Source organism: Pelophylax lessonae (genome assembly GCF_965119305.1).
Source record: "Pelophylax lessonae genome assembly, chromosome: 1".
Classification (NCBI taxonomy): domain Eukaryota; kingdom Metazoa; phylum Chordata; class Amphibia; order Anura; family Ranidae; genus Pelophylax; species Pelophylax lessonae.
In genome coordinates this window covers 468,343,549-468,370,339 of record NC_138768.1, presented here as the reverse complement: position 1 = coordinate 468,370,339, position 26,791 = coordinate 468,343,549, and the positions used below count along the sequence as shown (strand labels likewise).

Here is a 26,791-nt window from a genome sequence, read left to right as displayed (position 1 = left end):
CATTCTACTACTTACAAAAAATTATCACGAGTTATCATATTGGCAAAATCCACGACTGGTGGTATAACTTCTAAGGGTCAATGGGAATTTGTGTGTATACAACATCCACACTCGCCTATGTTTTATGCCCTAACTAAACCTCTACTTCATCTCTTCCCCAGGCCGGCCTATTGTGTCAGGTAATGGATCTATATTGAAAAACTCAATTAGTGGAGGAGCACCTCCAACCACACGTTATTAGTTTACTTATATATATATATATAATGTATTTATTACTATACACTTGTTACAACATTTTGATGGACTAAATGTATCCATTGCTGCTTTTCGAGTAAGTATCGATGTAGAAGCACTTAACAGCTCGCTGCCCCATGGTTAAGGCTTTACCTGCATTAGACGCATCCTCTCACAACATAGTTGAGCTGATTGTCTGAATTCATCATTGAATCCCTGGACTTTATTCTCCGCAACAAATATTTTCTGCTTCTACGGTTCCCACTTCCTCCAGGTAGAAGGCGTAGCAATAGGGACCTGTTGTGCCCTATTCTACGCCAACCTGTACCTGGAGGAATGGGAACATTTTTGTTTTTAAATCGAAGGCATTTTCGATCTACACTGAACATGTCGCCTTGTGGCTTGGATACATCGATGATATATTTTCAGTGTGTGAGATGCATTGGACCTACTACAGAAATATATTAAACTGAATACCAATGGGTTTAATCTCAGCTTTACAATGATGTAGAATTTGGACTCCTAACCACTTTTGGATGTTACCATCTCAAAAAAATCAGGAAGGATATTTAACTAGCAGCCTTTTTCTTAAACCAACAGCTGGCAATACTATCCTACATGCCAGCAGGTTTCACCCAAAACCGCCAATTGCCGCTATTCCATACAGCCAGTATCTGCGACTCCTCATAGAGCAAAAAAAAACATAAAGTTAATAATCCCACCAGGATTATGACCTTTTCGAAACAACACAGACATAAAAAAAATGGTCAGAAAATACTGGAATCTTCTGCCCTGCGTTCCGCAGAGAAGTATTGTTGTCCCCGATACTCCTCTATTTACATATAGACGCACAAGATCCATTGGGGACCTCTTGGTCCACAGTGAATTCAGCGGCAGCTCCAAAAAGGACCCCTACAAATTTTGGGGTACCTTTTTTACATGTGTAGGATGCAAATATTGTCAATACATCCAAATCCATAACCCTACACAATGAGGAGAAATTTACAATTCCTCATATTAGATTGAATCCATCTGTGCCAATGTGGAGGAGACTGGAATAAGTCTCATCTAATGTGAGGCAATGATTTTCGGATAAATGCTACATATCCCCCTGGTTTAAATGATATTGTTTCCTATAGAGCAGGGTTTCCCAAACTACGGCCCTGCAGCTGTTGCAGAACTACACATCCCATGAGGCATTGTAAAACTCTGACATTCACATACATGACTAGGCATGATGAGAATTGTAGTTCCTGAACAACTGCAGGGCCATAGTTTTGGAATTCCTGCTATAGAGCCTTTCTTGAGGGGTTCTCTTCAGGAGGATGGGCATATTAATGTATTCTAGTTATGGTACTTTATCCCTCCATGAAATGTTCTCCTCTGATTTATGTCATCCTCTGTCTGCTATATTGTACTTTTTCCGGTTTAAATGTACTGTATGTTGCCTACATATGGTTGGTTTCTTTCACTTAAGCCTTGTATTTTTTTGACATTCCCTGTGTTTGTAGCCCATGGGGATAGGGGATAAACCTTTCTCTCCTGTCCGCCTTCTCTCCCCTTTTCTTCTGCCCGGGGGACCACCAGGCACTTCTACCATCCATGTGCCGGAGGCCTGTTCCATGCTGCTCTACCCTGGTGTTCCTCTTAGGCTGCAGCTTGATTTGTGACTTCCATTGTCGGTGTGGCTCATCATGCGGCAGTGGGTGGGTGATGCATAACATTGCGCCACCACTGGCCCGACGTAATGCTGATTGGTGGATGGAATATTTCTTGCCATCCCGCCCCTAATCGACGTCACAGGGGATACTTACATCTGGCCCTTATTAGTGGGTGCAGCATCGCAGTGCACTGCCCACCCAGGGGGCTGTGGCAGCCCTGGTATGCTTGCCCCCAATTGGAGATTCTTCCCATTCAGATACTCGGCCCTGCCTTTCTTTTTTTATTTCTCTCCCCGTTATTGACTAGTTATCAGTCCAATTCAGGCTCATTTAATGAGCCCAGGTGCACACAGATGATCACATTGCTTTTATGCTGTGTTATGCACCCTAAACCACACAGAGCTTTGTAAGTATTAATATTCCTCCTGGTTTGGATTTCTTCTTTTTCCCTGGATTGAGATACTTTTATATTTTTTCTTATACTTCGTGGTTGCTTCAATCCTGAAATCCCTGTATACACTTCCCTCCTTTGGACATCCTGGGGCAGTTATATGACGACTTGTACTGTGTCGGTTCAGTTTTTGGTTTATTTTATACTAACTGATTGATCTGCATCAGTACATACTTTTTAATACGTGAGTACTGGGTAATTCCATTATTTTTTGATCTAATTACAAGCACAGAGACTTTTATATATAACCGTCACATCCTTCCATTAGGGCTTCCACTCTTTGCTGTCCCAACAGCGGAGGAGAGGGGCAGCAGGGGTAACCTCCCTATACTCAGAGTGTGTGTGTGTGTGTGTGTGTGTGTGTGTGTGTGTGTGTGTGTGTGTACGTGAAATGTCATCAATCTTACCCAGTGGCTGCATATAGTTAGTCAGGTTGAAAAAGACACAAGTCCATCTGGCTCAACTAATAAACAAAAAACATTAAAGAAAACCCAACCATACAATACCATATACACAATCATATACCTGCAGTATACACAATCCTATACCTGCAGTTGATCCAGAGGAAGGTGAAAAACTCCAGCAAAGCATGGTCCAATTTGCTACAGCAGGGGAAAAATTTCCTTCCTAATCCCCCAAGAGGCAATCGAATATTCCCTAGATCAACAATACCTAGAAATATTAGCACCCGTTTATTTTATGCACACCTAGGAAAGAATCCAGGCCTTTTTTTTTAAAGTAATCTAGTGAGCAGGCCAGAACCACCTCTGTAGGAAGTCTATTCCACATTTTCACAGCTCTTACGGTGAAGAAACCCTTCCGTATTTGTAGACGAAATCTCTTTTCCTCTAGACTTAGGCTGGCCCTACACAATACAATTTTCTTATTCAATTTCCTTTAGATTTACCTTAAACTATGTAATGCAAGGGCCTGCCTGACTGCATACAAATTGAAAGTGTTTAGGTTTGCCCCTATATTACATGGTTTTGGTAAATCTAAAGGAAAGTTGAACAAGAAAATTGTATAGTGTATGGCCAGCCTTAGTGCCCCCTTGTTCTGTGTTGACCTTAAAGTGAATAGCTCAGCACCCAAGTTCACTATACTGACCCCTTATGTATTTATACATGTTGATCATATCCCCCCCTTATTCTCCTCTTCTCAAGAGCATAAATTCAGTTCCTCTAATCTTTCCTCATAGCTGAGCTCCTCCATGCCTCTTATCAGTTTGGTTGCCCTTCTCTGCACTTTCTCCAGTTCCCCGATATCCTTTTGAGAACTGGTGCCCAAAACTGAACTGCATATTCCAGGTGAGGTCCTAACAATGATTTGTACAGGGGCAAAATATCACTCTCTCTGGAGTCCATGCCTCTCTTAATACAAGAAACGACTTTGCTTGCTTTGGAAACCACAGCTTGGCATTGCATGCTATTTTTAAGCTTATGATCTACCAGGACACCCAAATCCTTCTCCGCTATGGATTCCCCCAGTTCCTCTCCCCCCTAGTATGTATGATGCATGCATATTCTTAGCCCCCAAGTGCATAACTTTACATTTATTAACATTAAACCTCATTTGCCACATGGTTGCCCAATGAAATGCACTGAGGTCGGCTTGTAAGTTGGAGACATCCTGAATGTATATTCTGAATGCACTCTAAGTCAGTAGTGAATATTATGTATGACATTGACACAATCATGCATTTATCAAACACTGTATTACATCCAAATCAATTATGTATTCTTTCAACCATAATTCACTCTACCAGTTTGCATGTGGCACCTCTCAAGTGGGCTTTGAAATGCATCAGATGCCCGTATGCTACTATATAAGCAACTAGAACCATAATGTGGTTAATAAAAAAAAAAAAAGTATTCGTTTTTTTTTTTTCTCCTTACAATACTGCTTTTTCATATGATCCGGGTAGTCCATAATGTTCCCCTGTTCCATGTAGAGGATATTCTTTTTCTTTTTTTTTGGGATGCTTTACTCTGCCCCCAGACCCCGTCAATTCTATCTTTGAGTAAATAAGTACCAAACATGCAGGTATGTAGATAAAGAGGGGGGGGGTTCAGAGGAACATCTCCTGCACTCTGTGTGATCTCTGACTCAAACACCCCCCCCCCCCCCCCCCATTACCAGTGCCATGTGTTGAGAGAACTAGGAGGCAGAGCGAGCACACTGTAGCTACTGCCAGGCTGACCTGCTGCTCACACTACAGGCAGGGAGGAGGTGAGCTGAGGAAAGTCTCCTTGGGTGGACTGGAAAGCTGTCAAGTGTGTCTGTCTCCCTGTACTTTTTCGGTGGCAGGTCGGCTCTGTCACTTGAAAAGACGTACCTGTGCATCGCTTCGCAGGATCATGCCCATTCGCCATAGGGGAAGCTGATCAGCAGGGCACCCGCGATCGTTCCCTGTGGAGACAGAACGGCGGTCTGCCTTTGTATACACTGCAGACCACTGTTCTGTCAGCTATGAACACAGGGATCCTGTGTTCCTCTTATTTAGGAACACGGGTCTCTGTGTTCATGCAGCAAGCCCAACCCCCCAGTTAGAATGCATATCTAGGGACACATTTAACCCTTTGATCACCCCTGGTGTTAACCCCTTCCCTGCCAGTGTCAGTACAGTAACAGTGCATATTTTTAGCACTGATTACTGTAGTAATGTCACTGGTCCCCCCAAAAATGTCAGGTGTCTGATCTGTCTGCCGCAATGTGGCAGCCCCGCTGCTGATCGCTGCCATTACTAGTAAAAAAAATAAAAATGACCTAAATCTTACCCCTAGTTTTGTAGACGCGATAACTTTTGCGCAAACCAATCAATATACACTACTTGGGATTTTTTTTTGTACCAAAAATATGTAGCAGAATAAAAATTGGTCTAAAATGATGAAAACAATTTGATTTTTACTTTTATATGTGAATGTTAAAATTACATTTTTTTTTTTTTTTAATTGTGAATGTTATATAGCCGAAAGTAAAAAATATGGTTTCTTTTTCATTCATTGACGGACACAGCTTCAGATCTTCTTGACCCTTGGGTTTATGCTGCCCCCTAGGCGGAAAAAAGTTTGACTACACCTATAGGGCAGTCACAGGGGGTATACTCCCACTTCCTGCTAAAGGTCTTTGCTTTTTTTCTGCCTAGTCAGGAATGAGGACCTGGTTCCTTGCTGGGATCTCTGGTCCTTGCATTTTTTCCTTTTTAAACTGACCTTTTTTCTTTTATTATTTTCTGTTACTGTGAGAACTACAATCAATTGCTGGATTGGGTAACGGACTGTAGATCCTTAAGCCTCGTACACACATACCGATCGTCGGCCGAATGATCGGCCGTCTTTTGTCCAGTGCTGTCGTGTCTGTTGAAAACTGCAAAAGACTGCACACGAATTTTGTCGGCCAACAGCCGACTGCAGAAGTGATGTCATGTGATGGTTAACTTTCCTTGTCTTTTTTTCTTTTCTGAGCATGCCCAGTCTTGCTAATCGGCTGTCTGTCGGCCGAAATCTGTACTGACTGGCGAACAATCGGCCGTTCTGGTGTTGGCCAACAAAAATTTTAATGCCTGCCCGACAGATTCTGTTCGGCTGAAAATGCGCTGTCGGAAGCATCATACTAACAAGCCTACAATCGGCCGTATATTTACGACCGACAATCGGTACGTGTGTACGAGGCTTTACTGTCTTCCCAGTCTGGACAGCAAGCGCAACTTGACCTTAGCTCCGGGCTAGGTTGGCCGCAACATAGCCCCACTGGACGGGGGACTGGCCGACAAGTTAAACACCTCACGAGGATGCATAGTCCTGGTCACGACCTGAGTCGCAGCATGCTTCTGGCCCGCATCACCCCCATTCCAAGATGGTATGATGGTCTGCCTGGAGCAATGCCCGTCTGGTCCCAATGTGTGGTGAATAATGTTCTGGTGTTTTTTTCCGGGTGGACGTGGTCCCCTCTCGGTTGGTCAGACCCACGAGTGCCCTTCCTTCCCTCATGTCGCTCCCCCTCACTATCGGGGTCCATCTGCGGACAAACCACCCCCCCGGGACGTTAATGCCCGTTTTCTCTTACGTCCTCTGACAGTTGCCGCTGATCCATATGAGCCTTCACTATTGGGTAATGGTGCCCTCGGCAGGAGTAAGCTAGGCAGATAAAAATGTTAATACAAAACTTTTCTATACTTAAACACACCTCTATGCTGTATGTATGCTGCCAATCGGGTGCCATCTTAGTTAAGGGCACATTATTTTAGGCACCGTTTTTTTGTGGCTCCTGGGCTAGGCCTCTAGAGAGTTCAGGTCACTTCCTCTCTTTCCCTCCATTTTACCTCCGAGTAGTCTGTGACAGTTTATGAAACTGTGGGGGGATTTTTACTAATGCCAAAGGCATTTTGCTGCCAAAACTGTTTTTGGATTTTGCATTTTCTGAAGGAGCGCTTTCAAACAATGCAGCCTGCGGTAGGGTTCCGTAGGAACCGCCGATTTAAGGTGCCAGTGTCCCATTTATTTTATCTTGGCTTTTTGGACTCCCAGACCAAAATTTTCCCTGCAGGCCTGGTGGGGGCTTCAGGTATGCCTGAAGCCTCTTCCCAGGTCTCCATTTTCTGCTGCTCTTGCACTTTTTTTGCATTCATGGTGGATTTGCAGAGTGCTCTTTTAAAAAAAAAAAAAAAAAAAAAAAAAACCTTTTAAACAATTAACGGCTTGTGCCCTCCCAATCCTCGGACTCTGAGCCTGAATGGTTGCCACGGACGATGTCCCTCCTGTGGGATCCATGTCCTCCGCTTATGAGGAGGAGGGGGTGGAAGAATCTCCTCGGTAGCGCGGGGACGCGCTGCCATAAGCTATCCTCATTAGCGCCATTATGGAAACTCTCCATCTGGACAATGAGTCCTCTCAGTCAAGTACAAGGGCTGCTGTCGGGTTTCGAAGTGCCCGGACGTCGGGTCAGGTTTCCCTGCCCTGTGAATTTTCGCAAACTTGCGCATGACAGGCGACATCGCATTACACATATGCTCGTGGTGCCTGAGCATCTTTTCCCACCGCTATCCCTTTTTAGGAGGCCGTGATCAGACGTTGGACGGTGTCCCCTTACGTGGACCACACTGTCTCTGGGCTGGCTAAATCCACCTCAATGCCAGTTCACAGATCTGGCTGATAGGCATGTTGAGGCACTTTCCTGTTTGCACCTGTGTTTGCCGCGGTGCTGGCCTCTCAGGCTCTCGCGGCATGGGCCAAGGTGCTTCTGTGCACCCTGGTGGTGGAGACGACCTATCCGACTGCCCTTGACTTGGTGGTTTGGGTTACCCGAACAGGGATGTACCTGTGTGACGCGACCTTGGACGAAGCTCCATTGGTCGCTCGGTTGTCTGTGGTCGGGGTCACGATTCGCTGCCTTATTTGGCACAAAAGCTGGTCTGCTGACCACACTTCCAGACAGACAGACCGTGTCTGATGTTCCTTGTTGGTGAGTCGTCCTTTTGGGAACACTCGGGCTGAGTTGATTAAGGGGCTTATGGGGGTCAGAGTACTCGGTTGCCCCGGTCGCTAGGGGTAGGTCCTCCCGCGCTAGGCGGGGGCCTTCCTTGATAGCTCAGCATGGGTCCTTTCGTGCCTTGGGGGCGCAGGACAAGGGCTTCAAGCACTCCCGTGGTCACAAGAAGCCGTGGTCAGGTGAGACAAAGGACGGTTAATCTGGCTCGGTGGCCTGGTCCACCTCTTCCTGCAGGAACGCCCTCATCCGTCTTAGGGGTGTAGGGACGTCTGTGTTGCTTTCAGGTTCCCTGGTTGTCCAGTATTCAGGACAGGGGACGGGGGTTCACAAGTTGCTTTTTCAGGGTCCAAGATCAGTTTTCGATCTCGCTCCGTGGACAGGTTCTTCCTCCCGGCTCTCCAGCTGCCTCCTGCTTGTCTCAGGGGTCTCATGGTGGCGGTGTATGTTCTGCTCGCCCAAGGAGTCTTTGTGCCCTTGTCTTCACGGGACAGGTTTCGGGTTTTTTTTCTTTTTTCTTCCATCCTGTTCTCTGTGCCCAGAACAGGGGGCACAGTGCGTCTGCTTCGGGGGCTTGCAGTCTCTGAACCGTTTTTTGCGAGTGCTGGAGTTCTCGATGGAATCCCTCAAAGCCGGTTGTGGCGTCATTGGGTCCAGGGGACTTCCTGGCCTCCCATCGCCTTGCTGGATGAGTGTCTACCCATCCCTATGTACGAGATGTCTCCACTTTGCGGTGGCAGGGGAACTGGCCAGTTTTCTGGCGCTACCCTTCGGTTTCGCTTCAGGTCCCAGGTTTTTCACCAAGATTTTGGCTCCAGTGCGGGCTTTACTGCGTTTAAAGGAGATTGCGTACTCTTTTATCTGGCCGACCTCCTGTTCAGGCCGAGCTTGTGTGCATCTTTGTCGAGTTTTCTGACCGTGCCAGTTTCAGACACTCCTCCGGGAGTTGGGGTGGAACGTCCTTTTTCATTGGTCGGCACTGAGTCCTTCAGGTCATCTTCATAACCTGGGGGTGGTCCTGGACTCGGCTCAGGCGCAAGTTTTTTTTTTTTTCTTCCGGTGGGCTAACCCTGGCTCTTGAGGGACGACGATCCCTCCTCCTTTGCGGACCTATGTGCAGTCTCTGGGTCTGATGGTTTTGGCTTTCACAGCCCTCTAGGTGGCCAGGTGATTGGTCATTGGACAAGTAGTTTCTCTGTTCCACCGGCTGCGGTCGGATCCTTTGTGGGGGTTGTGGTCGGCGGTGGGGGCCTCTTTGCGGTTGCACGTCTTGGAGCTCCGCACGATCAGGCTTTGTCTGTTTCTATTGGTTATCTCAGCTTCAGGGGTGTCCGGTTCCAGGACGGACGATGCCACGACTGGGGCTTATATTAATCATCAAGGGGGCACCAAGAGTGCCTAGGCGGCCCGAGGAAGTGGCCATGCTCCTGTCTTGGGCCGAATTGCGCATTCCTGCGCTTTTGGCTGTTCCCATTCCGGGTGTGGAAAATTGGCAGGCGGGACTGTCTAAGTCGCCTGACCTTGGACCATGGAGTCTGGTCCCTGATTCCAGAGGGGTTTTGCCTCCTGTGTGCCCAGTGGGGGACTCTGGACGTGGATCTGTTCACGCCCCATCTCGACAATGGGGTTGGGAAGTTTGTGGTCGGACCTCACGATCCTCTGGCGGACGCCACGGATGAGTTGGGGGTGCCTTTGGCACCGGTATCTGCTGTTGTATGCCTTCCCTCCGGCTCGACTGTTGTCCAGGTTCCTCCGCAGGTTGGCGTTGGAACGGATATCGGTCTTTCTGGTGGCCCCAGACTGGCCACGTTGGTCCTGGTACGTGGCCATCGTACAGATGGTCGTCGGGCCTCCCTGGCGGCTTCCGCTGCGGGACGATAATCTGTCTCAGGGGCCGATCTTCCTTTCTGCTTTACAGTCTCTGGCTTTCACTGCATGGCTGTTGGAAGCCAGGTCTTGAGTGGTAGGGGTCTTTCACAGGCGGTCATCCCTACATTATTGAAGGCTCAAAGCTACATTGAGGAAGCTTTCCCATCGCACCTGGAAAGTGTATATGCCTGGTGCGGATCGCATGCATACCATCCTCGCTCCTTCTCTGTGGCAAAGTTTCTGGCCTTCCCGCAGAAAGCAGTGGATCAGGGTTTGGTGCTGAACGCGATCAAGGGTCAGTTGTCGGCTTCGCCGTCTTTTTCCTCGTTCCTTGGCATCGTATTCTTTGCTTCGCACCTTCCTCATAAGGGTGGGGCGTCTGGCTCCTCCGAGGAAGGCTCCCTTGCCTCCCCGGGGCCTGAATTTGGTGTTGTCTGTTAAAACTACCTCCCTTTGAGAACATCAGAGTTTTTCCTCTGCCTGGGTTGTCCCAGACAGTTGCTTTTCTGGTGGCTATCACGTCTGCTCGCAGAGTGTCTGCATTGGCGGCTTTGTCTTGCCATTCACCTTATCTGGTGTTTCATAGGGATGAAGTGGTTCTGCGACCCACTCAGTCTTTTATCCCCAAGGTGGTTTCTTCGTTACACTCCATGAGGATATCGTGCTGCCTTCGCTTGTGAGAAGCGCGAGCATCTCCAGGAGATGGCTTTGCATTCCTTGGATATGGTCCGGGTGGTCAGGGTTTTCCTGGCTGTCACGGCTTCTGTTTGGCAGTCTGATTCCCTGTTTGTTCTTCCTGAGGGACCTCGGAAGGGCTCGGCCGCGTAAATTTTACGGTAAGTTCTTAAAAAATTATATTTTTTCTGGTTTGGGGGTGTCGAGCGGGTGCTGGACGCCGGAGGGGGCGCGGCGCTGGCTGCGCAAAGCGTGGTTTTTAGGGCGGATGGTCCTATTGGGGGTCCCCCCCTTACTGTTCAAGTGTACCGGGGGGTTTCCGGGAGCCACATGGGCCTGCCGTTTTGCCGTGGATGACTGCATGTATAATAGGCGGTCAGGTTTGTATAGTCTGGCAACCATTTTCATGTAGTTTGCCATTGCTAACAAATGGCAGTCATGTTTTTGAAGCCTATGGAGCGGTGAATCGGTGGTGGGCCTCTTGTGGCAGTTTATGTATTTCCTCTTTCTCTTTGATCCCCGCATGGCGTGCAGCCGTGGAGGGGGTGGTGAGTCCCTGTGGGTGCAATGGCTCCCTCTTTCTGCTATAGGTTATTGGTGCTGCTGGTGCAGTGGTGGGGGGTTCTTTTAACAGCTATTTTTACACTTTTTGCTGGCAGTCTCCAGGTTAACCATGGAGTCCCTGGAGCATGTGTGACCTGCAGTCACTTGTGTCCAAAGTGGATATGGCTCTCCAAAATAGGACGAGCAAAAAGGATGCTCCGCCTTCACTTGCATCCTCTGTCTCCTCAGATTCCTAGGTTGATTGGGCTGCCGCGGACGTAAGTCACCCTACTGGGTCTGTGTACACGCACCGAGTGCTCTGATAGTGAGGATGATTCCACTTCCACTACAGCCGCACATGAAAAAGCGCTAGTAGATGCGCTGATTTTATCAGTGTGGGAAATGTTGAAATTGGAGGACTCATTTACTGCTGCGCCGGTGCAATTTGGTACCCGCAGAGTCTCCATATCGGCAAAGGTGTTTCTCTTTCCCGCCTATTTCTCAAATCGCCTTTCAGGACAGCACTTAGAGAGAGCGTAGCTCCACCCAAATTCCCAGAAAACACTGCAGTCTTTAAATCCCTCCTCTTCCACCATGCCTTCAGTATTTGTGTTTCCTCTGCCATGGTGGAAGTGCTGCAGGAACCATTAGAGGGGCTCAAGGTGAGAGAAAGGGTAGGCTTACCTCTGTTTTCTCTGTGATCATCCCAGCATCCCCCCGGGTGTTCTGGAGCTGCTGGTCCTTCCAGCTCAGGGGAGTGAAGGCTTTCCCAGGATACCCCACCTGTGTGCCCGGGAGCCACGAGGTTTAGGCTGGGAGAGGCAGCCCAGGCCAGAATTTTTCCTTTTAAATTTCCAGACATGTCGGACCTGGGTCCCGTCCTGCGAGTGTGCATGTCCGGGTAGGCAGGACTTCCTGCAGGGGCGTTGCAGCACTGGTTCTGGCCACTGGAATGCAAGGATCATCGGTGGATGCAGGCGCCGCTAGCACCGGCCAGGCTCAGGTAAGAGGGGTACAGGGGTGCCTTCAATCTTACTATTAGCCTTATTTTGTGTTTTCTGTTTCTCGGTCCCACCTAGAGAGTCTGGGGGTGGCTTCAAAATCTGGAACAATCCAGCTTGACTCATCACAAGAGATTTGGTTTTTAGGGTACACCCTAGATTCAGTACTTCAAAAGGTCTCTCTCCCTCAAGAATAGTAAAAGTCCAGTCCACTGTGGCCCTGATTCAGACCAACCTCAGGGTTTTGGTTTGGACAGCTATGGCGGCGCTGGGCCTTCTTACTGCATCAATTCCAGCCATCCAGTGGGCCAGGTTACATTCTCACCCACTCCAGATGCACATTCTGCAAAATTGGTCACACCTCCAGCCTCTGGAGAAACCATTTAAAATTTCCAGAAGGGTGAAAAGAGCGCTCAGGTCCTGTCGGACAATATGACGACTGTAGCCTATGTATCAAAGCAGGCGGGAACAAGGAGCAAGAGCCTCTTGGATCTGGCCAAACAGTTGCTGGCCTGGGCAGAGCTAAATGTGGCTTCTCTGACAGCAATTTACCTGAAGGGTTCTCCATCTCCTGGCAGATCTGCTAAGCAGAAAAAAGATTGTAGAAGCAGGATGGAGCTTGAACCAGGAAGTCTTCCTTAATGATTACGGAAGTCTGGGGCTATCCTCAAGTCGATTTATTTGTGAGTCAGCAAAATGCCAATGCTCCAACATTCTTTTCCCTTCACAGGGGAGATCCGGTTTGGGGTCTGGATGCCCTTGCTCATCCATGGAACTTCCCTTTTTGCTATGCGTTACCCCCCCCCCCCCCTCCCTCCATTCCAGCTGGTACCTCTAGTCCTCAGGAAGTTCAGGGAAGAATCAGCAGATCTGATCTTGATCATCCCCTTTTGGCCAAAAAGGCCTTGGTTTGCACCACTTCTAAATCTAACCACGAAACCCCCATGGAAGCTTCCGCTCAGGAGAGATATTCTAACGCAGGGGACCCTGAACCTTCCGGAATCGGAACGTCTTTAATTGACGGCTTGGTTTCTGAAGAAGACCTCTTAAGGGCCAGAGGTCTATCAGAACAACGTATTTCTACTCTTCTTTCTAGTAGGATAAAGGTGGCCAGAGCTATCTACATGAAGATCTAGAAGAAATACAATTCTTGGTGCTCTTTTTAAGAAGCTTCAGGTTAAAAGTGAAGCTTCAGGTTAAAAGTGTAATTTCTATTTTGGAGTTGCTCCATGAAGGAATGGAGAAGGGGCTGGCAGCCACCACCCTAAAAACCCAAGTGGCAGCTCTTTCAGGTTTTTTTTTTTTTTTTGAGAAAACTTTGTTGCAAGAGACTTTAGTTATTAGGTTTTTCAAGGCTTTCGCTCGGAATAGGCCAACAACCTTTAAACATTTGGTTCTTTAAAACTATTTTTCTGGTTGCGATCACATCGGCTGGTAACGTGTTTCCCCGAAAATAAGCCGGGTCTTACATTAATTTTGGCACCAAAAGACACAGTAGGGCTTATTTTCGGGGTAGTTCTTATAATGTTCTGTCCTGTCCCTCTCTTCCCTCCCTGCGTGCCAAGAATCCAGTGTGAACCTAGTTTAGTGTATATAAAATCCTAGGATGCACTTTATTAGTGTTTTTATATATGTCCAGTGTGTGTTTTTGTAATACAATAGTGTAAAATACCTTTATTACATTACTGCTGTGTCTCCCACTCTCTCCTGTCTTTCTCCTCTCATACCGTGGCTGTCAGAGGGGGATCTCAGCCCCTCCCCTCTGAAGTTTACACAGAAGCGCAGGGTTGATTAAATTACAATAGTGTGAAATACCTTCTACATTGCCGCTCCGGGCTCAGCTGATCTGCTGCCCTCTTCTCCCCCACTGACAGTTGGGGGTCACGGAAGCGCCGATGTATCGAAGGTATCTCCCACAATTCTAATCGAAAACCGGCGCTTCTGTGTAAACTGCAGAGGGGAGGGGCTGAGATCCCCCTCTAACAACTTAGCTACGGTATGAGAGGAGAAAGACAGAATCATCTGAGAGCGGAGTGGCGATCCAAGGAAGGTTAGTATTATATTACAAAAACACACATTGGACATTATTTAAAACACTAATAAAGTTCATCCTAGGATTTTTTATACACTAAACTAGGGCTTATTTTCATGGTAGGGCTTATATTGCAGCCCTCCCCAAAAATAACACGAAGTCTTACTTTCAGGGTAGGTCTTACTTTCGGGGAAACGCGGTAGAATTAGTGAAATTCAGGCCTTGTCAATCGCAGATCCTTTTTTGGTTATTTTTCCGTATCAATTAGTTCTCAGAACGGAACCGGCTTTTCTTCTAAAATGACTACATCCTTTCATTGTACTCAAGAAATTTTACTGCCCACGTTTTCCTCACCTCCAGCTAACGCTTAAGAGGAATCCTTTCATTCTCTGGATGTTAGAAGGTGTTTGTTATACTATCTGTCCGTGACTAAGGAATTCAGAAAATTAAGTGCACTCTTCATAATCTTCACGGGATCTCATAAAGGTGAAAAAGCCTCCAAGAGTACCTTGGGAAGGTGGCTTAAATGGACAATCAAGGAAGCCTACATCGCTCAGAGGGAAACTCCTCCTGACTGTATTGCAGCTCATTCTACTAGGTCAATGGCTGCTTCATGGGCCGAAAGAGCCGGTGCTTCGCCTGAACAAATCTGCAAGACAGCTACCTGGTCCAGTTTTTCCAATTTTCTTCAGCAGTATAGGCTAGACTTACTGTCAGCTACAGATCAGGCCTTTGGTAGGAAGGTACTGCAGGCAGTGGTCCCGCCCTAGGGTAAGTTACTTGGTTATCCTCTTCAGGTGCTGTCCTGAAAGGCAATTTGAGAAAACCTTAGTTAGACTTACCAGTGATGGTATTTCTAAGAGCCTTTCAGGACAGCAGCCTACTACCCTCCCTATATTTTTTTCTAAGATATGACTAAAATACCTGTTGTGTTGGTTGTTTTGTTGTTCTGTGCTCTATTTTCCAGCATGTCGAAGGCTACTCTATAACTGAAGACATGGTGGAAGAGGAGGGATTTAAAGACTGCAGTGTTTGCTGGAAATTCGGGTGGAGCTACGCTCTCTCCAGGTGCTGTCGTGAAAGGCTCTTAGAAATACCGTCACCAGTAAGTCTAAGGTTTTCAACAACATTGTCGCGAGTCAGTGGGGTTCCCCCAAATGCACTGTCGGGGTCCCTAAACGTTTCGCTAGAAGGTATCCTTTTGAAGAGTCCCTGTTAAAGAGACTGACCGTACCGCCTGATGTGGATTTGCAGGTTGAATAAAGCCACCCTTCTGCCGGTGCAGCACTCTGTCCTTTAAGGACCCTTTTGACGTGAGCTGAATCTCTGGTCCGATACACTTTTACCATGGCTGGTTCCATTCTGCGGCCGGTTTTTACCATAACCTTTGTGTCCCAGACCTTAACGGAATGGGTTAAGCTCCTGCGCCAGGATTTTGTAGGGGGGCAGTCCCCTTCTAACCTGGCATAGCTGGCGGACAAGTTGATCCAGGGGTTGCAGTATGTCTGTGATGCCTCTCTGGATGCGGTCCCCTTAGCCTGTAGGGTGTCCGTGACAGCCGCATGATATGGCTGAAATACTGGTCTGCGGACCAGGCTTTCAAAAAAGTATTGTCTGATCTCCCTTTTGTAGGAGACCACTTGTTTGGAGCTTCCATGGAAGCGATCATTAAGGGTCTTACTGGAGGTAGGAGTACTCTGCTTCCACAGACTACCAGGAGCAAAGAGTCTCGTCGCAAACGTGGTCCTTCCTTCTCGGCCCATAAGCGGTCCTTTCGTCCCTTGAGATTTAAGGACCAGGGATAAAAATCTGCCCGTTACCCCGCAGGGGGTTCCAAGAAGCCCTGGCCTGGTGAGTCGAGAGCGGGTTCCTCCCGGACCACAGACAAGCCCGCTTCTGCCTGAAGGGGCGCCCTCACACGTATCTGGGGCTGGGGGCGGATGTCTTTTGCTTCTTTCCAGATCTGGAGCATTTGGCCCCATATTGCCTACGAGGTCTTGGGGCGGTACAGGATCTGCTTTCACAAGGGGTCATAGTACCGGTTCTGGAATCGGATGGCTTTTAGGGGTTTTATTCAAACATTTTTACTGTTCCCAGGAAGGAAGGCCTGGTCCGTCCAATTCTGGACCTCAAGGCCTGAACCGCTTTGTGCAGGCTCAGAAATTGTGAATTGAGTCAGTTTGCACGGTAGTGGCATCCCTTCATCCGGGGTATTTCCTGGCCTCCATCAATATCAAGGACACTTACCTTCATATCCCTATATGTCGGGCATCAGCGTTTCCTTCGCTTTGCCGTGGGCGAGGAGCAGTATCAATTAGTGGCTTTACCCTTTTGTCTTACCTCCTCGGGTGTTCACAAACGTTTTGGCCCTGGTGTTAGCATTGCTAAGGCAGAAGAGGATTGCGGTACTAGGGTACTTGGACAACCTCCTTCTGCAAGTCTCCGAATGCCTTTTAAAGACCGTCTGGACATTTGGTGCAAACTCTGCAAAAGTTTGGATGGAAACTGAATTTCCAAAAATCTGTAATTGTCCCGTCCACCAGGCTGGACTATCTGAGCCTGACCCTGGACACGGCCTCAGCCTGGGTGTTTTTTCCGGAGGTGAAACTCCAGAAGCTGCAGGATACGATATGGCTCCTGTTGTCCAGTCGGCGGTCATCTCTCAGGACTTGTGTGCAAGTGCTGGGCTTCATGGTCTCCACTTTCGAGGCGGTTCCGTATGCTCAGTTCCATACCAGATCTCTGCAAAAAGATTCTTGCCAAATGAAAACCCACAAAAGAACCCACAATCTCTAGACAATCTGATTCTGTTAAACCGGGGAACGAGGGTATCCCTGATCTGGTGGCTCTGTTCTCCGGCGCTTTTTGACAGTAAAAAATCCTTTCTCCCCCTGTACTGGACGGTGTTTACCATGGATGCCAGCCTGTCCGGGTGGGGAGGTGTTTTGGGCACGGATTGTGCTCAGGTGTTTGGACTCTGAAGGAGTACAGCCTGCCGATCAATATCCTGGAAATTCGGGCGATCAGGCTTTGCCTATCCCAATGGGCGGTTCTTCAGCAGGGGCGCCCGGTAAGGATTCAGTCGGACAATGCCACGGCCGTGGCATATGTCAATCATCAAGGGCGCACCAAAAGTGTCCTAGTGGCCTGGGAAGTAGCCAGCATTCTAAGCTGGGCAGAATGGTTTGTTCCAGCCATCTCTGCTGTGCATATTCCAGGGGTAGAAAATTGGCAGGCGGACAACCTCAGTTGGCCGACGTTGGATCGGGGAGAATGGTCTCTTCACCAGGAGGTGTTTCATCGACTGTGTCTCCGGTGGGGGACTCCCGATGTGGAATTGTTGGCCTCTCGCCTCAACAGGAAGGTGCGGAGCTTCGTAGAAAGATCTCAGGATCCTCTGGCTGACGCCACAGATGCTCTGGTGGCTCCTTGGAGCAGTTATTGTCGGATTTACACATTTCCCCTAATAACTCTTCTGCCAAGACTCCTGCAAAGAATCGAGGCAGAACGGATTACCGTCATCCTAGTGGCTCAAGACTGGCCTCGCAGGTCCTGGTATGGAGACCTAGTGCGGCTGGTTGCCGATGTCCCTTGGAGACTTCCTCTCAGAGAAGATCTTGTTAGCTCAAGGACTGGTCTTCCATCCTGCTTTACAGTCGCTGGCTTTAATGGCTTGGCTGTTGAAAGCCAGGTGCTGAAGGATAGAGGGCTGTCTGAATCTGTGATTCCTACACTGTTAAAAGCTAGAAAATCTACTTCCAGGAAGATTTAAGTCTGGAAGGCATACAACATTGCTTGGTGTGAGTCTCGGTGTGGGGGGGGGGGGGGGGGTGGGGGTTTGCTTGGTGTGAGTATCGTGTCTTGAAGTTTCTCCAAAGATCAGTGTTTGGCCTTGGGTACCATCAAAGGCCACATTTCGGCCCTGGCGATTCTTTCAGCACCTGTTGGCCATGAATTCCTTGGTTCACACCTTTGTTTAGCCAACTGGTTCCCCCGGTGAGATTTCGGTTACCTCCGTGGGACCTCAATTTGGTGCTCCCGGTTCTTCAGAAACCACCTTTTGAAAATATCCATGAGGTTTCTCTGCTTACTCTGTCACAAAAGGTAGCCTTCTTGGTGGCTATTACTTCTGCACGCAGGGTGTCGGAGTTGGCTGCGTTGTTGTCGTTCACCCTATCTGGTGGTTCACAGAGGCAAAGTGGTGCTTTATCCCTGCCAGTCATTTCTTCCTAAAGTCGTCTCTGGTTTCAATTTAAATTAAGACATTGTGTTGCCTGCCTTTTATCCTAAGCATCCTAATGATATTGCCTTACATTCTTTGGATGTTGTTCGGCAATCGGGGGTGTATCTGAAGGTGACTGAGTCGTTCCGAAAATCGGATTATTTTTTGTCCTTACGGATGGACCCCGTAAGGGGCTGGCCATGCCTGGTGCGACCATTTCTAGATGGTTCAGACAGACGGTGATGCAGGCCTATTCCATTAAGGGTCAGGGTCCTCCTTTTTCTGTTAAAGCGCATTCTACGAGGGCGCTTAGTCTTGGGCCTTCCGTCATCAGGCGTCTGTAGTGCAGGTTTGCAAGGCGGCTTCCTTGTCGTCTTTTCACACTTTTACAAACGTTTATAAGGTAGATGTGTTGGCATTTACGGATTCTTCTTTTGGCTGCAAGGTTTTGCAGGCCGCTGAGAGTGTGTTTTTTGTCAGTTGAGCTCCTGTTTTACTTGGTTGGCTATGTTTAGCCTGTGGGAAGTGTGTTTTTTTTTTTTTTCTGTGTTCATCCCACCCCTTATGTTGATACTGCTTTGGGATGTCCCAAGGGTCAAGAATATCTGACGCTGTGTCCGTCCATGAGCGAAAGAGAAAATGGGATTTTTGTCTCACCGTAAAATCCTTTTCTCTGATGTCCGTTGATGGACACAGCACCCGTCCCTCTATTGAGTTGGGATTTATGGTCTTCTGACACTGCTTGTCACAAAACTGAAGACCTATAGCCGGAAGGGGGAGTATACATCCTGGGACTTCCCTATAGGCGTAGTCCAACTTTTTGCCAAGTGTCCTATTCCTCTCGGGGGCAGCATAAACCCAAGGGTCAAGAACAGCTGGAGCTGTGTCTGTCAATGAACATCAGAGAAGTATTTAATAGACAAAAATCCATTTTTTTTTTTTTTTTCAGAATTGTTGCTCTTTTTTTGTTTATAGCCCAAAAAAATAAAAATCGTACAGGTGATCAAATACCACCAAAAGAAAGTTCTATTTGTGGAGAAAAAAGGACATCAACTTAGGGTACAGCGTCGCACAGCCATGCAATTGTCAGTTGAAGTAACAGTGCCATATCGCAAAAAAAAAAAAAGCCTCGTCATTAAGGCGGTAAATCCTTCCAGTCCAGAAATATATATAAGCTGTACAATCAGTTGAACAACAGACTGAAATCCTTTTCGGTGGTAGGAAGTAAAAAAAAAAAAAAAAACTAAAATATGGTTGCATAAGTGTGCACACCCTTAAACTAATACTTTGTTGAAGCACCTTTTTGATTTTATTACAGCACTGTCTTTTTTGGGTATGAGTCTATCAGAATGGCACATCTTGACTTGGCAAAATGTTTCCACTCTTCTTGGCAATAACACTCCAAATCTGCCAGCTTGCGAGGGCAACTCCTGTGCACAGCTCAGATCACCCCACAGATTTTCAATCCGATTCAGGTGTGGGCTCTGGCTGGGCCATTCCAAAACTTTAATCATCTTCTGGTGAAGCCATTCCTTTGTTAATTTGGATGTATGCTTTGAGTCGTTGTCATGCTGAAAAATGAAGTTCCTCTTCATGTTAAGCTTTCTAGCCTGAAGGTTTTGTGCCAGTATTGACTGGTATTTGGAACTGTTAATAATTCCCTGTTCCAGCTGAAGAAAAACAGCCCCAAAGGATGATGCTGCCACCACCATGCTTCACGGTTGGTATGGTGTTCTTTTGGTGATGTGCAGTGCAATAGATCTTTTGTAATTATGGCCAAAAAGTTCAACCTTGGTTCATCAGACCATAATACGTTTTCCCACATGCTTTTGGAAGACTTCAGATGTGTTTTTCCAAAATTTTGCCGGTTTTGGATATTTTTCTTCGCCAGAAAAGGCTTCCGTCTTGCCACTCTACCCCATAGTCCAGATAAATGAAGAATACGGTAGATTGTCACATGTACCACACAGCTAGTATTTGCCAGATATTCCTGCAGCTCCTTAAATTTTGCTGTAGGCCTCTTGGTAGCCTCCATTACCAGTTATCTTTTTTTTTTTTGTAAATTATTTATTTAGAAAGGCACACATTACCAACGGGTAACAGTAGATAACAGGTCAAAAAAATTCAAGAAAGCACATTGCAATCCACAAATATGAATAAAGGTCACATAACGGGTTAAGAGCAAAGAACACTGCAGTCCAGCAGAAAATCAAAAGGGTAGCTTAATAGGTTACAAACATGTGAGTCATAAGAAAACCCATCATATGAACAAATGCATCTGCAGAGACGCAAAGGATCTAAGCATGGAGGCTGGTCGCGTGGGCAACCCCCATCTTCACCGGCGTCTGTCTCGTGGCCAGTATACGGAAACAGAGGGGCGCGCCCCAGGGGGCAGCCAGGCGCATCAACCCTTCAATAGTAACCCTAATGTAAGCACGCACAGAAACAGGTGGGGGGGGGGGGGTATTTTTTCTAATATGCGAAAGAGCCAAATAGAAGACAAAGTATGGGAGAGGTAACGGAGAAGTGTGGACACAAGAGAGAGTGGGAAAGGGATGGGGATCGGGGGAGGGGGGGGAGAGAGGCAGGGGAGGAGGCAGAGATGACCGTCCGTGAAGCCCAGAGAGGATTAGGCAACAAGATTCTTGTAGTCCTCCGACAACATGAACTTATGCCAGTAGAACCAATGCTCCAGAAATCTGTCCCACGTGCCCCGCTCCGCCACCACAAGATCTTCCATTTAATTGATTTGAGCAACCTTTTGCAGTCACATGGCTACCGTGGGAGGCTGGGCTAGTACCAGCACCTCTGACCAATAAGACTGCAGGCCGCGGCAAGACCAGAAGATGTGAAGAAGGGAGCCATTTTCTTCCTTGCATCACCAGCACAGGGCAGAGCAGGAAGGAAACCTCTTATGCAGCCTGGTAGGAGTATAGTACCACCTAGTCAGGATTTTATAGCCTGCTTCTTGGTACCTGGAACAGACTGAGGTCTTCTACGCAAAGAATAGGAGTCTCTCAACCTGTCGGTCTGAAAAGGTCAGCCCCAGATCGTGTTCCCAATGCACAATGTAAGGGGGTCGGTGCGCCAGATCGGGAGTCATCAGCATGTGATAAAGTAATGAGATTGCATGTCGTAGTGGAGAGCGTTTCCACGCAGAGAGTTTCAAAAGATGTGAGGGGCCTAGCGAATGAATTCGCTGGCGGTAGAGAGCTTAAGAAGTGGGCCAATAGCATCTTTTTCTAGAAGGACAAGGGGTCGAAAGTTGGGTCGGTGCAAAGTTCTTGCCTAGAGACTCAATGACCTTGTCGGATAAAATTCCTAGCTTGATACAGCCCCCTATTCTGCAGAACGTGGAAGCCAGGGGCTCCCACTCCCGGCATAAAGTCTAGGCAATCCACCACCTGATGAAGGGGGGACGGCAGGGGAGCCATTTGCCAAACCCTACATGCTCTCCGGCACACAGTCAAAGTGGCCCCGATTGTCGGGTGTAGAGCGATCCCTTTCGGCAAAGGAGATTGGGTCCAGAGAAATGATTCCAAAGAGGAGTCGCCTACAAATTGTTAAATCTGTACCCATTGCTTGATGGGTCCATGTCTGTACGAGTCTAGGATCCTGGCCAGGTGGCATGCTGTGTGATAGAGTGCTGTGTCAGGAATAGCCATGCCGCCTTGTAACTTAGGCAGCCTCAAGATCCGCAGAGCCAGACGAGGAGGGCCTCTGACCCACAGGAATTCACAAAGTGTCTTGTTAATCTTTTTAAGGAACACAGGAGGGAACAGAAATAGGAAGTGCCTGTAAGACGTAGAGCAAGCGGGGCATTATGTTCATCTTTATGATGATGCATCGGCCAAACCACGAGAATAAGCCACGTTGCCATTCACCCAAGTCCTTCCTAATTTGGGCTAGGAGCGGAGGGGAAGTTACAGTCAAAGATGCGATCCGGGCTAGTCGGAAGGGAAATTAGAAGGATATGTGACGAGCTCCATCTAAAGAGAAAATCCGCCCGGAGCAGGAAGGCTATCGATGCCGGCATAGCTATAGTGAGCGCTTCAGACTTCTGTGGATTGATCTTGTATGGTGACAGGGCTTCATAGGAACAAAATTCTTTCATCAGATTAGGAAGAGAGGTTTGATCAGAAAAAGCAAAAGATCGTCCGCATAAACTGCCACCTTCGGAGACAGCGATGGAGACACCAGCAGTCCAACGACATCTGCGCTGGCCCGCATGGTCCTGAGGAATGGTTCCAAAGTTAGAATAAAGATCAAAGGTGACAGGGGGCAGCCCTGCTTACCAGTTTTCTTGTCTCCATCAATTTTGGAGAGCCATCCATTTCTTGGTAATGTCACTGTTGTCATATTTTCTCCACTTGATGACTGTCTTCACTGTGTTCCGTGGTATATCTAATGCCTTGGAAATTCTTTTGTGCCCTTCTCTTGACTGATACCTTTTAACAATGAGATCCCTCTGATGCTTTGGGAGCTCTCTGCAAACCATGGCTTTTGCTGTAGGATGACACGAAAAAAATGTCAGGAAAGACCTACTATAACAGCTGAACTTTATTTGGGTTTAATCGCTGGCACAATGATGACAGGTGTGTACTGACTCATATTACCATGAGTTTGAATGTGATTGCATCATTCTGAACACCGCTACATCCCCAGTTCTAAGAGGGTGTGCACACTTATGGAACCACTTTATTTAATTTTTTTTTTTATTCTCACCCCCCATCCAAAATAAAAATGTAGTTTTGTTTTTCAATTAAGTTGTACAGTTTATAGGTCACAAAGGTAGAAAAAGTTCTGCAATGATTTATCTTTGTCTCCATTTTTTTTTTTCCCAGAGACCTGATTATTTTAACCACTTGCCTTCTGTGCACTTAAACACCCTTCCCATCCAGGCCAATTTTCAGCTTTCAGCGCTGTCACACTTTGAATGACAATTGCGCGGTCATGCTACACTGTACCCATTTGAAATTTTTATCATTTTTTTAACACAAATAGAGCTTTCTTTTGGTGGTATTTAATCATCTCTGGGTTTTTTATTTTTTACAAAAAAAAAGAATAAAGACAAATTTTGAAAAAAAAAAATTTTTCTTATTTTCTGCGAGTAAATTTTGAAAATAAATTTTTCTCCTTCACTGATGTGCGCTGATGAGGCGGCACTGATGGGCACTGATAGGCTGCACTGATGGGCACTGATGAGGTGGCACTTATGGGCACTGATGAGGAGGTACTAATATGCCGCACTGCTGGGCACTGAGAGGCGGCACTGCTGGGCACTGAGAGGCGGCACTGCTGGGCACTGAGAGGCGGCACTGCTGGGCACTGAGAGGCGGCACTGCTGGGCACTGAGAGGCGACACTGACGGGTGGCACTGAGCGGCACTGATGGGCAGCACCATCAGTGCCCACACTCAGTGCCCATAGTGCTGCCAGTCAGTGCTCATCAGTGCCTAGATGAGCAGGCACTGATGGGCACTGACTAGCAGCACTATGGGCACTGATTGTGGGCATTGATGGGGGGCACTGATGGCGGGCACTGTGGGCACTGATGGGGGGGCACTGTGTGTGTGTTTTTACCTTGTGTAATCAGGGCACTGGTGATCGGTGCCCTGATTACATTCTCCTGTGTCCCCGGCGCTGTGAGGCTCCCCCTCCTTCCTCACACTGCAGGCTCTGTGTGAGGAAGGAGCGCCGGCGATGAGAGATGATCTCATATGTTTACATATGAGATCATCGCTCATTGGACGGCCAGATCACGTGGTGAATGGCCGCTGTGATTGGCCATTCACCACGATCTGTGATCGGCCGTGTCCAAGAGACACGGCCGACACAGATTTTCTCCCCGCAGCGCGCTCGCGGGAGCGCGCTGGGGGCGTGTCACTGGGAGGCCGTTTAAAAACGGCCTCCCGAAAATTCGAGTCCGCGCTGCAGCCGTATATAGGCTGTAGCGCGGATGGGGGGTGGTTAACAGGGGTGTGTAGACTTTTTATATCCACTGTGACTCATTTTAGTAGTTTCTGTTGTCATTATGATTTAAAAAGAGTAAACACAGTTAATTGATGATAAATGAATTCAACGTTTTGTGTTACCATTCATATTCTTTGAAAAATGGCCAAGAAAGAATAAATTCTGCCAGGGTATGTAAACTTTCGAGCACAACTGTAACTACTTGCTGACAGAAGGTATTTATATGTATGTCAGTCAGTGGTTGTGTGTTTGTGGTGTTTTTATTTTCTTTAATATTAATGCTAGCTTAAAAAATAAAGAAGTCTGTATATTTACCATCTAAGGGCTTTTTCACACGGGCGATCCGATCAAATCCGCCTGCCAGTTTTTTAGGCGGATCTGATCGGATCCTCCATGCAGCTCTATGGGGCAGCGGATGTCAGCGGAGACACCTCCGCTGACACCCGCTTGCCATCCGTATCCGATCCTGTCCGTGAAATGTGGACGGATGGAAACCCTATTTTTCCATCCGTTCAGTAATCGGATCGGATCTGATGAGAGCGGACAGGCGGTCCGCTCTCATCCGATCCCCCATAGAGGGCAGCGGGGGCTGAGACACCTCCCTCTCCGCTCTGCAAGCGGAGACGGAGCTGTCTGTCATCCTCCGGCTCAGCGGGGATCGCGGATCGATCCCCGCTGAGCAACACGGATCCTACGGAGGCGGCCCGTGTGAAAGAGGCCTAACAGACATTTGTTATGCACTGCCAATCCTCATTGTGACATTCTTAAAAGCAAACCCTGTCATGCTGTAGCTCTCCCTGTAAAACAAGAGTAAAAAACTGAGTGAAACACTTGCCATCCCACCCTCCATGATGGTTAATACTTCTCCGTTCCTGAGAAATCACTCCCCAGAAAAAAAGTTCCTGGCAATATCGATCTACGTGGTCCCCCGCAGTTCTGTGGTGGCCTGGAAAATTTTGGTTTTCTGAGCAGACTTCAGAGGACAATATTTCAGGAACCGATCGGAGCTTGGTTTCCCTAGAGGCAGGTGGGGTAGGCATTTGCAATTTTCTTTTCCAGAGTAGGCTTGCCTGGAGAATTTTTGTATAGAAAAAGATGCTCATGCTGTGGGGAAGTGTTAAATGTATTAGCTTAAGGGCAATTTCACAATGATCCGCAGTAAAAACAAATGCTTTTTTGGTGCTATTTTATCACGTTTTTACAGTGTTTGTGGTGCGTTTTTCACAGAACGTATGACTAAAAAAAAAAAAAAAAGCACCACTGTGAGTACATTTTTGCTGTTTGTCTATGCATTTTAATAGAGGGGTGGGTTTTTTTTTTTTTTACCACACCAAAAATGCAGCAAGCCAGGACTACACCTCCATTTCCATCTGACCCATCCTATCTGCCAGACAGATGGGGGAACAGATCTGTCTGTTTTTAGCAGACAGGAACGAATCGGATGTAGGTGGGTGTCAATGGACATATCCATTGGCATCCGTCGTTCCATAGAGGGCAATGGAGGGTCCGATCGGGTACAGCAAAAAGCAAAAGAAAAATTTGATGGCAAATTCCATACTACAAAAATCTTAGGAGTCCTAGTCTATTTATAATGTTATGACCCTCAGTCTAGAGAATTTTGCATGCATTTTGCCTATGTCCTGAGAGAATCTTATGTTCTGACATTTTTCTTTTTTACAGCATGATACATGTCCTGTATGCAGGAAAAGTCTGAGTGGGCAGAACACTGCAACCAACCCCCCAGGACTTTCAGACATGAATTTCTCTGCATCTTCTGCTTCTTCCTCATCTTCCACCTCCCCTACTGAAGAAAATAACTCTTGAGCAGCTGAAATTGGGTGGGGGAGCAGCTGCCGTGCACCTGCACCTCTTGCCGCCCTCTCGCCTGCTGCTTTGTCACCACTGCATTTAGAGCCGAAAAGGAACAGAGCACAGGGGTTCCTAAGAGAAGAAAAAAAAAAAGAAAAATAGACTTTTTAAGGCTTTTGGGGGGTCGAGTCTGGATTTCTCTTCCTCCTAACCAAGTGGGAGCAGCTGGTAACCAAAGTGTGACATCTAATATGGAAGAGACTGAGTGGGTGTGAGGATTTTTTTTTTTTTTTTCTGTGAAGGGTTTGGGTTTCCTCTTTTAAAATATAGAGGTGCGGTAACTCCTTTTTATCCATTTTTATTTTTTAATGCTTTGAAGTTTTTAATCTCTAAATTAAACATGTATGATACTGCTCCTGGTGTGAGCAGTGATTGCACCATACTTGGAGGCTGTGTCTTCTTCAGTAAGATTAATTAAGTGTGTAGAATGTGCCATATTTGTGACCTGAGTGACACACAGCACTTGACTATCTGTGGTTCCAGTTCCATGTCTCATAATCCTTAAAGACTACTGTATAGCGCTTAGGTTCCATTTAACAGTATTGGTATTGTGGTTTTACCTAGTCTTAATGTTCCTCTATATGCATATGTAGCATGGTGTTTTAGCCCAGTTTGCCAGTACAGTCTGTTCATAAGCAAATTTTAGGCTGCAAGTTTGCTATAAGCAAATATTTATAAGTAATAAGAGATATGCAGAGCAATTTGTGTGGCAGGTCCTGCTACTCCTTTTTTTCTGGCAGCCTATTTGTTCTCAGTACCAGCTATGTAAGATATCCAT

At 47.3% G+C, this 26,791-nt stretch overlaps 1 protein-coding gene across 1 annotated transcript in view; it reads left to right on the top strand.

The window, feature by feature from the left end:
- RNF126 (ring finger protein 126) overlaps window positions 1-26,395 on the top strand; it is a 213,661-nt gene extending 187,266 nt beyond the window's left edge. The window contains exon 9 of the mRNA XM_082261204.1: window positions 25,825-26,395. Within this exon, the coding sequence (XP_082117330.1) occupies window positions 25,825-25,968 (144 nt within the window). The 3' untranslated portion in view covers window positions 25,969-26,395. The remainder of the gene's footprint in view (window positions 1-25,824) is intronic.
- Window positions 26,396-26,791: the final 396 nt, after the last annotated feature.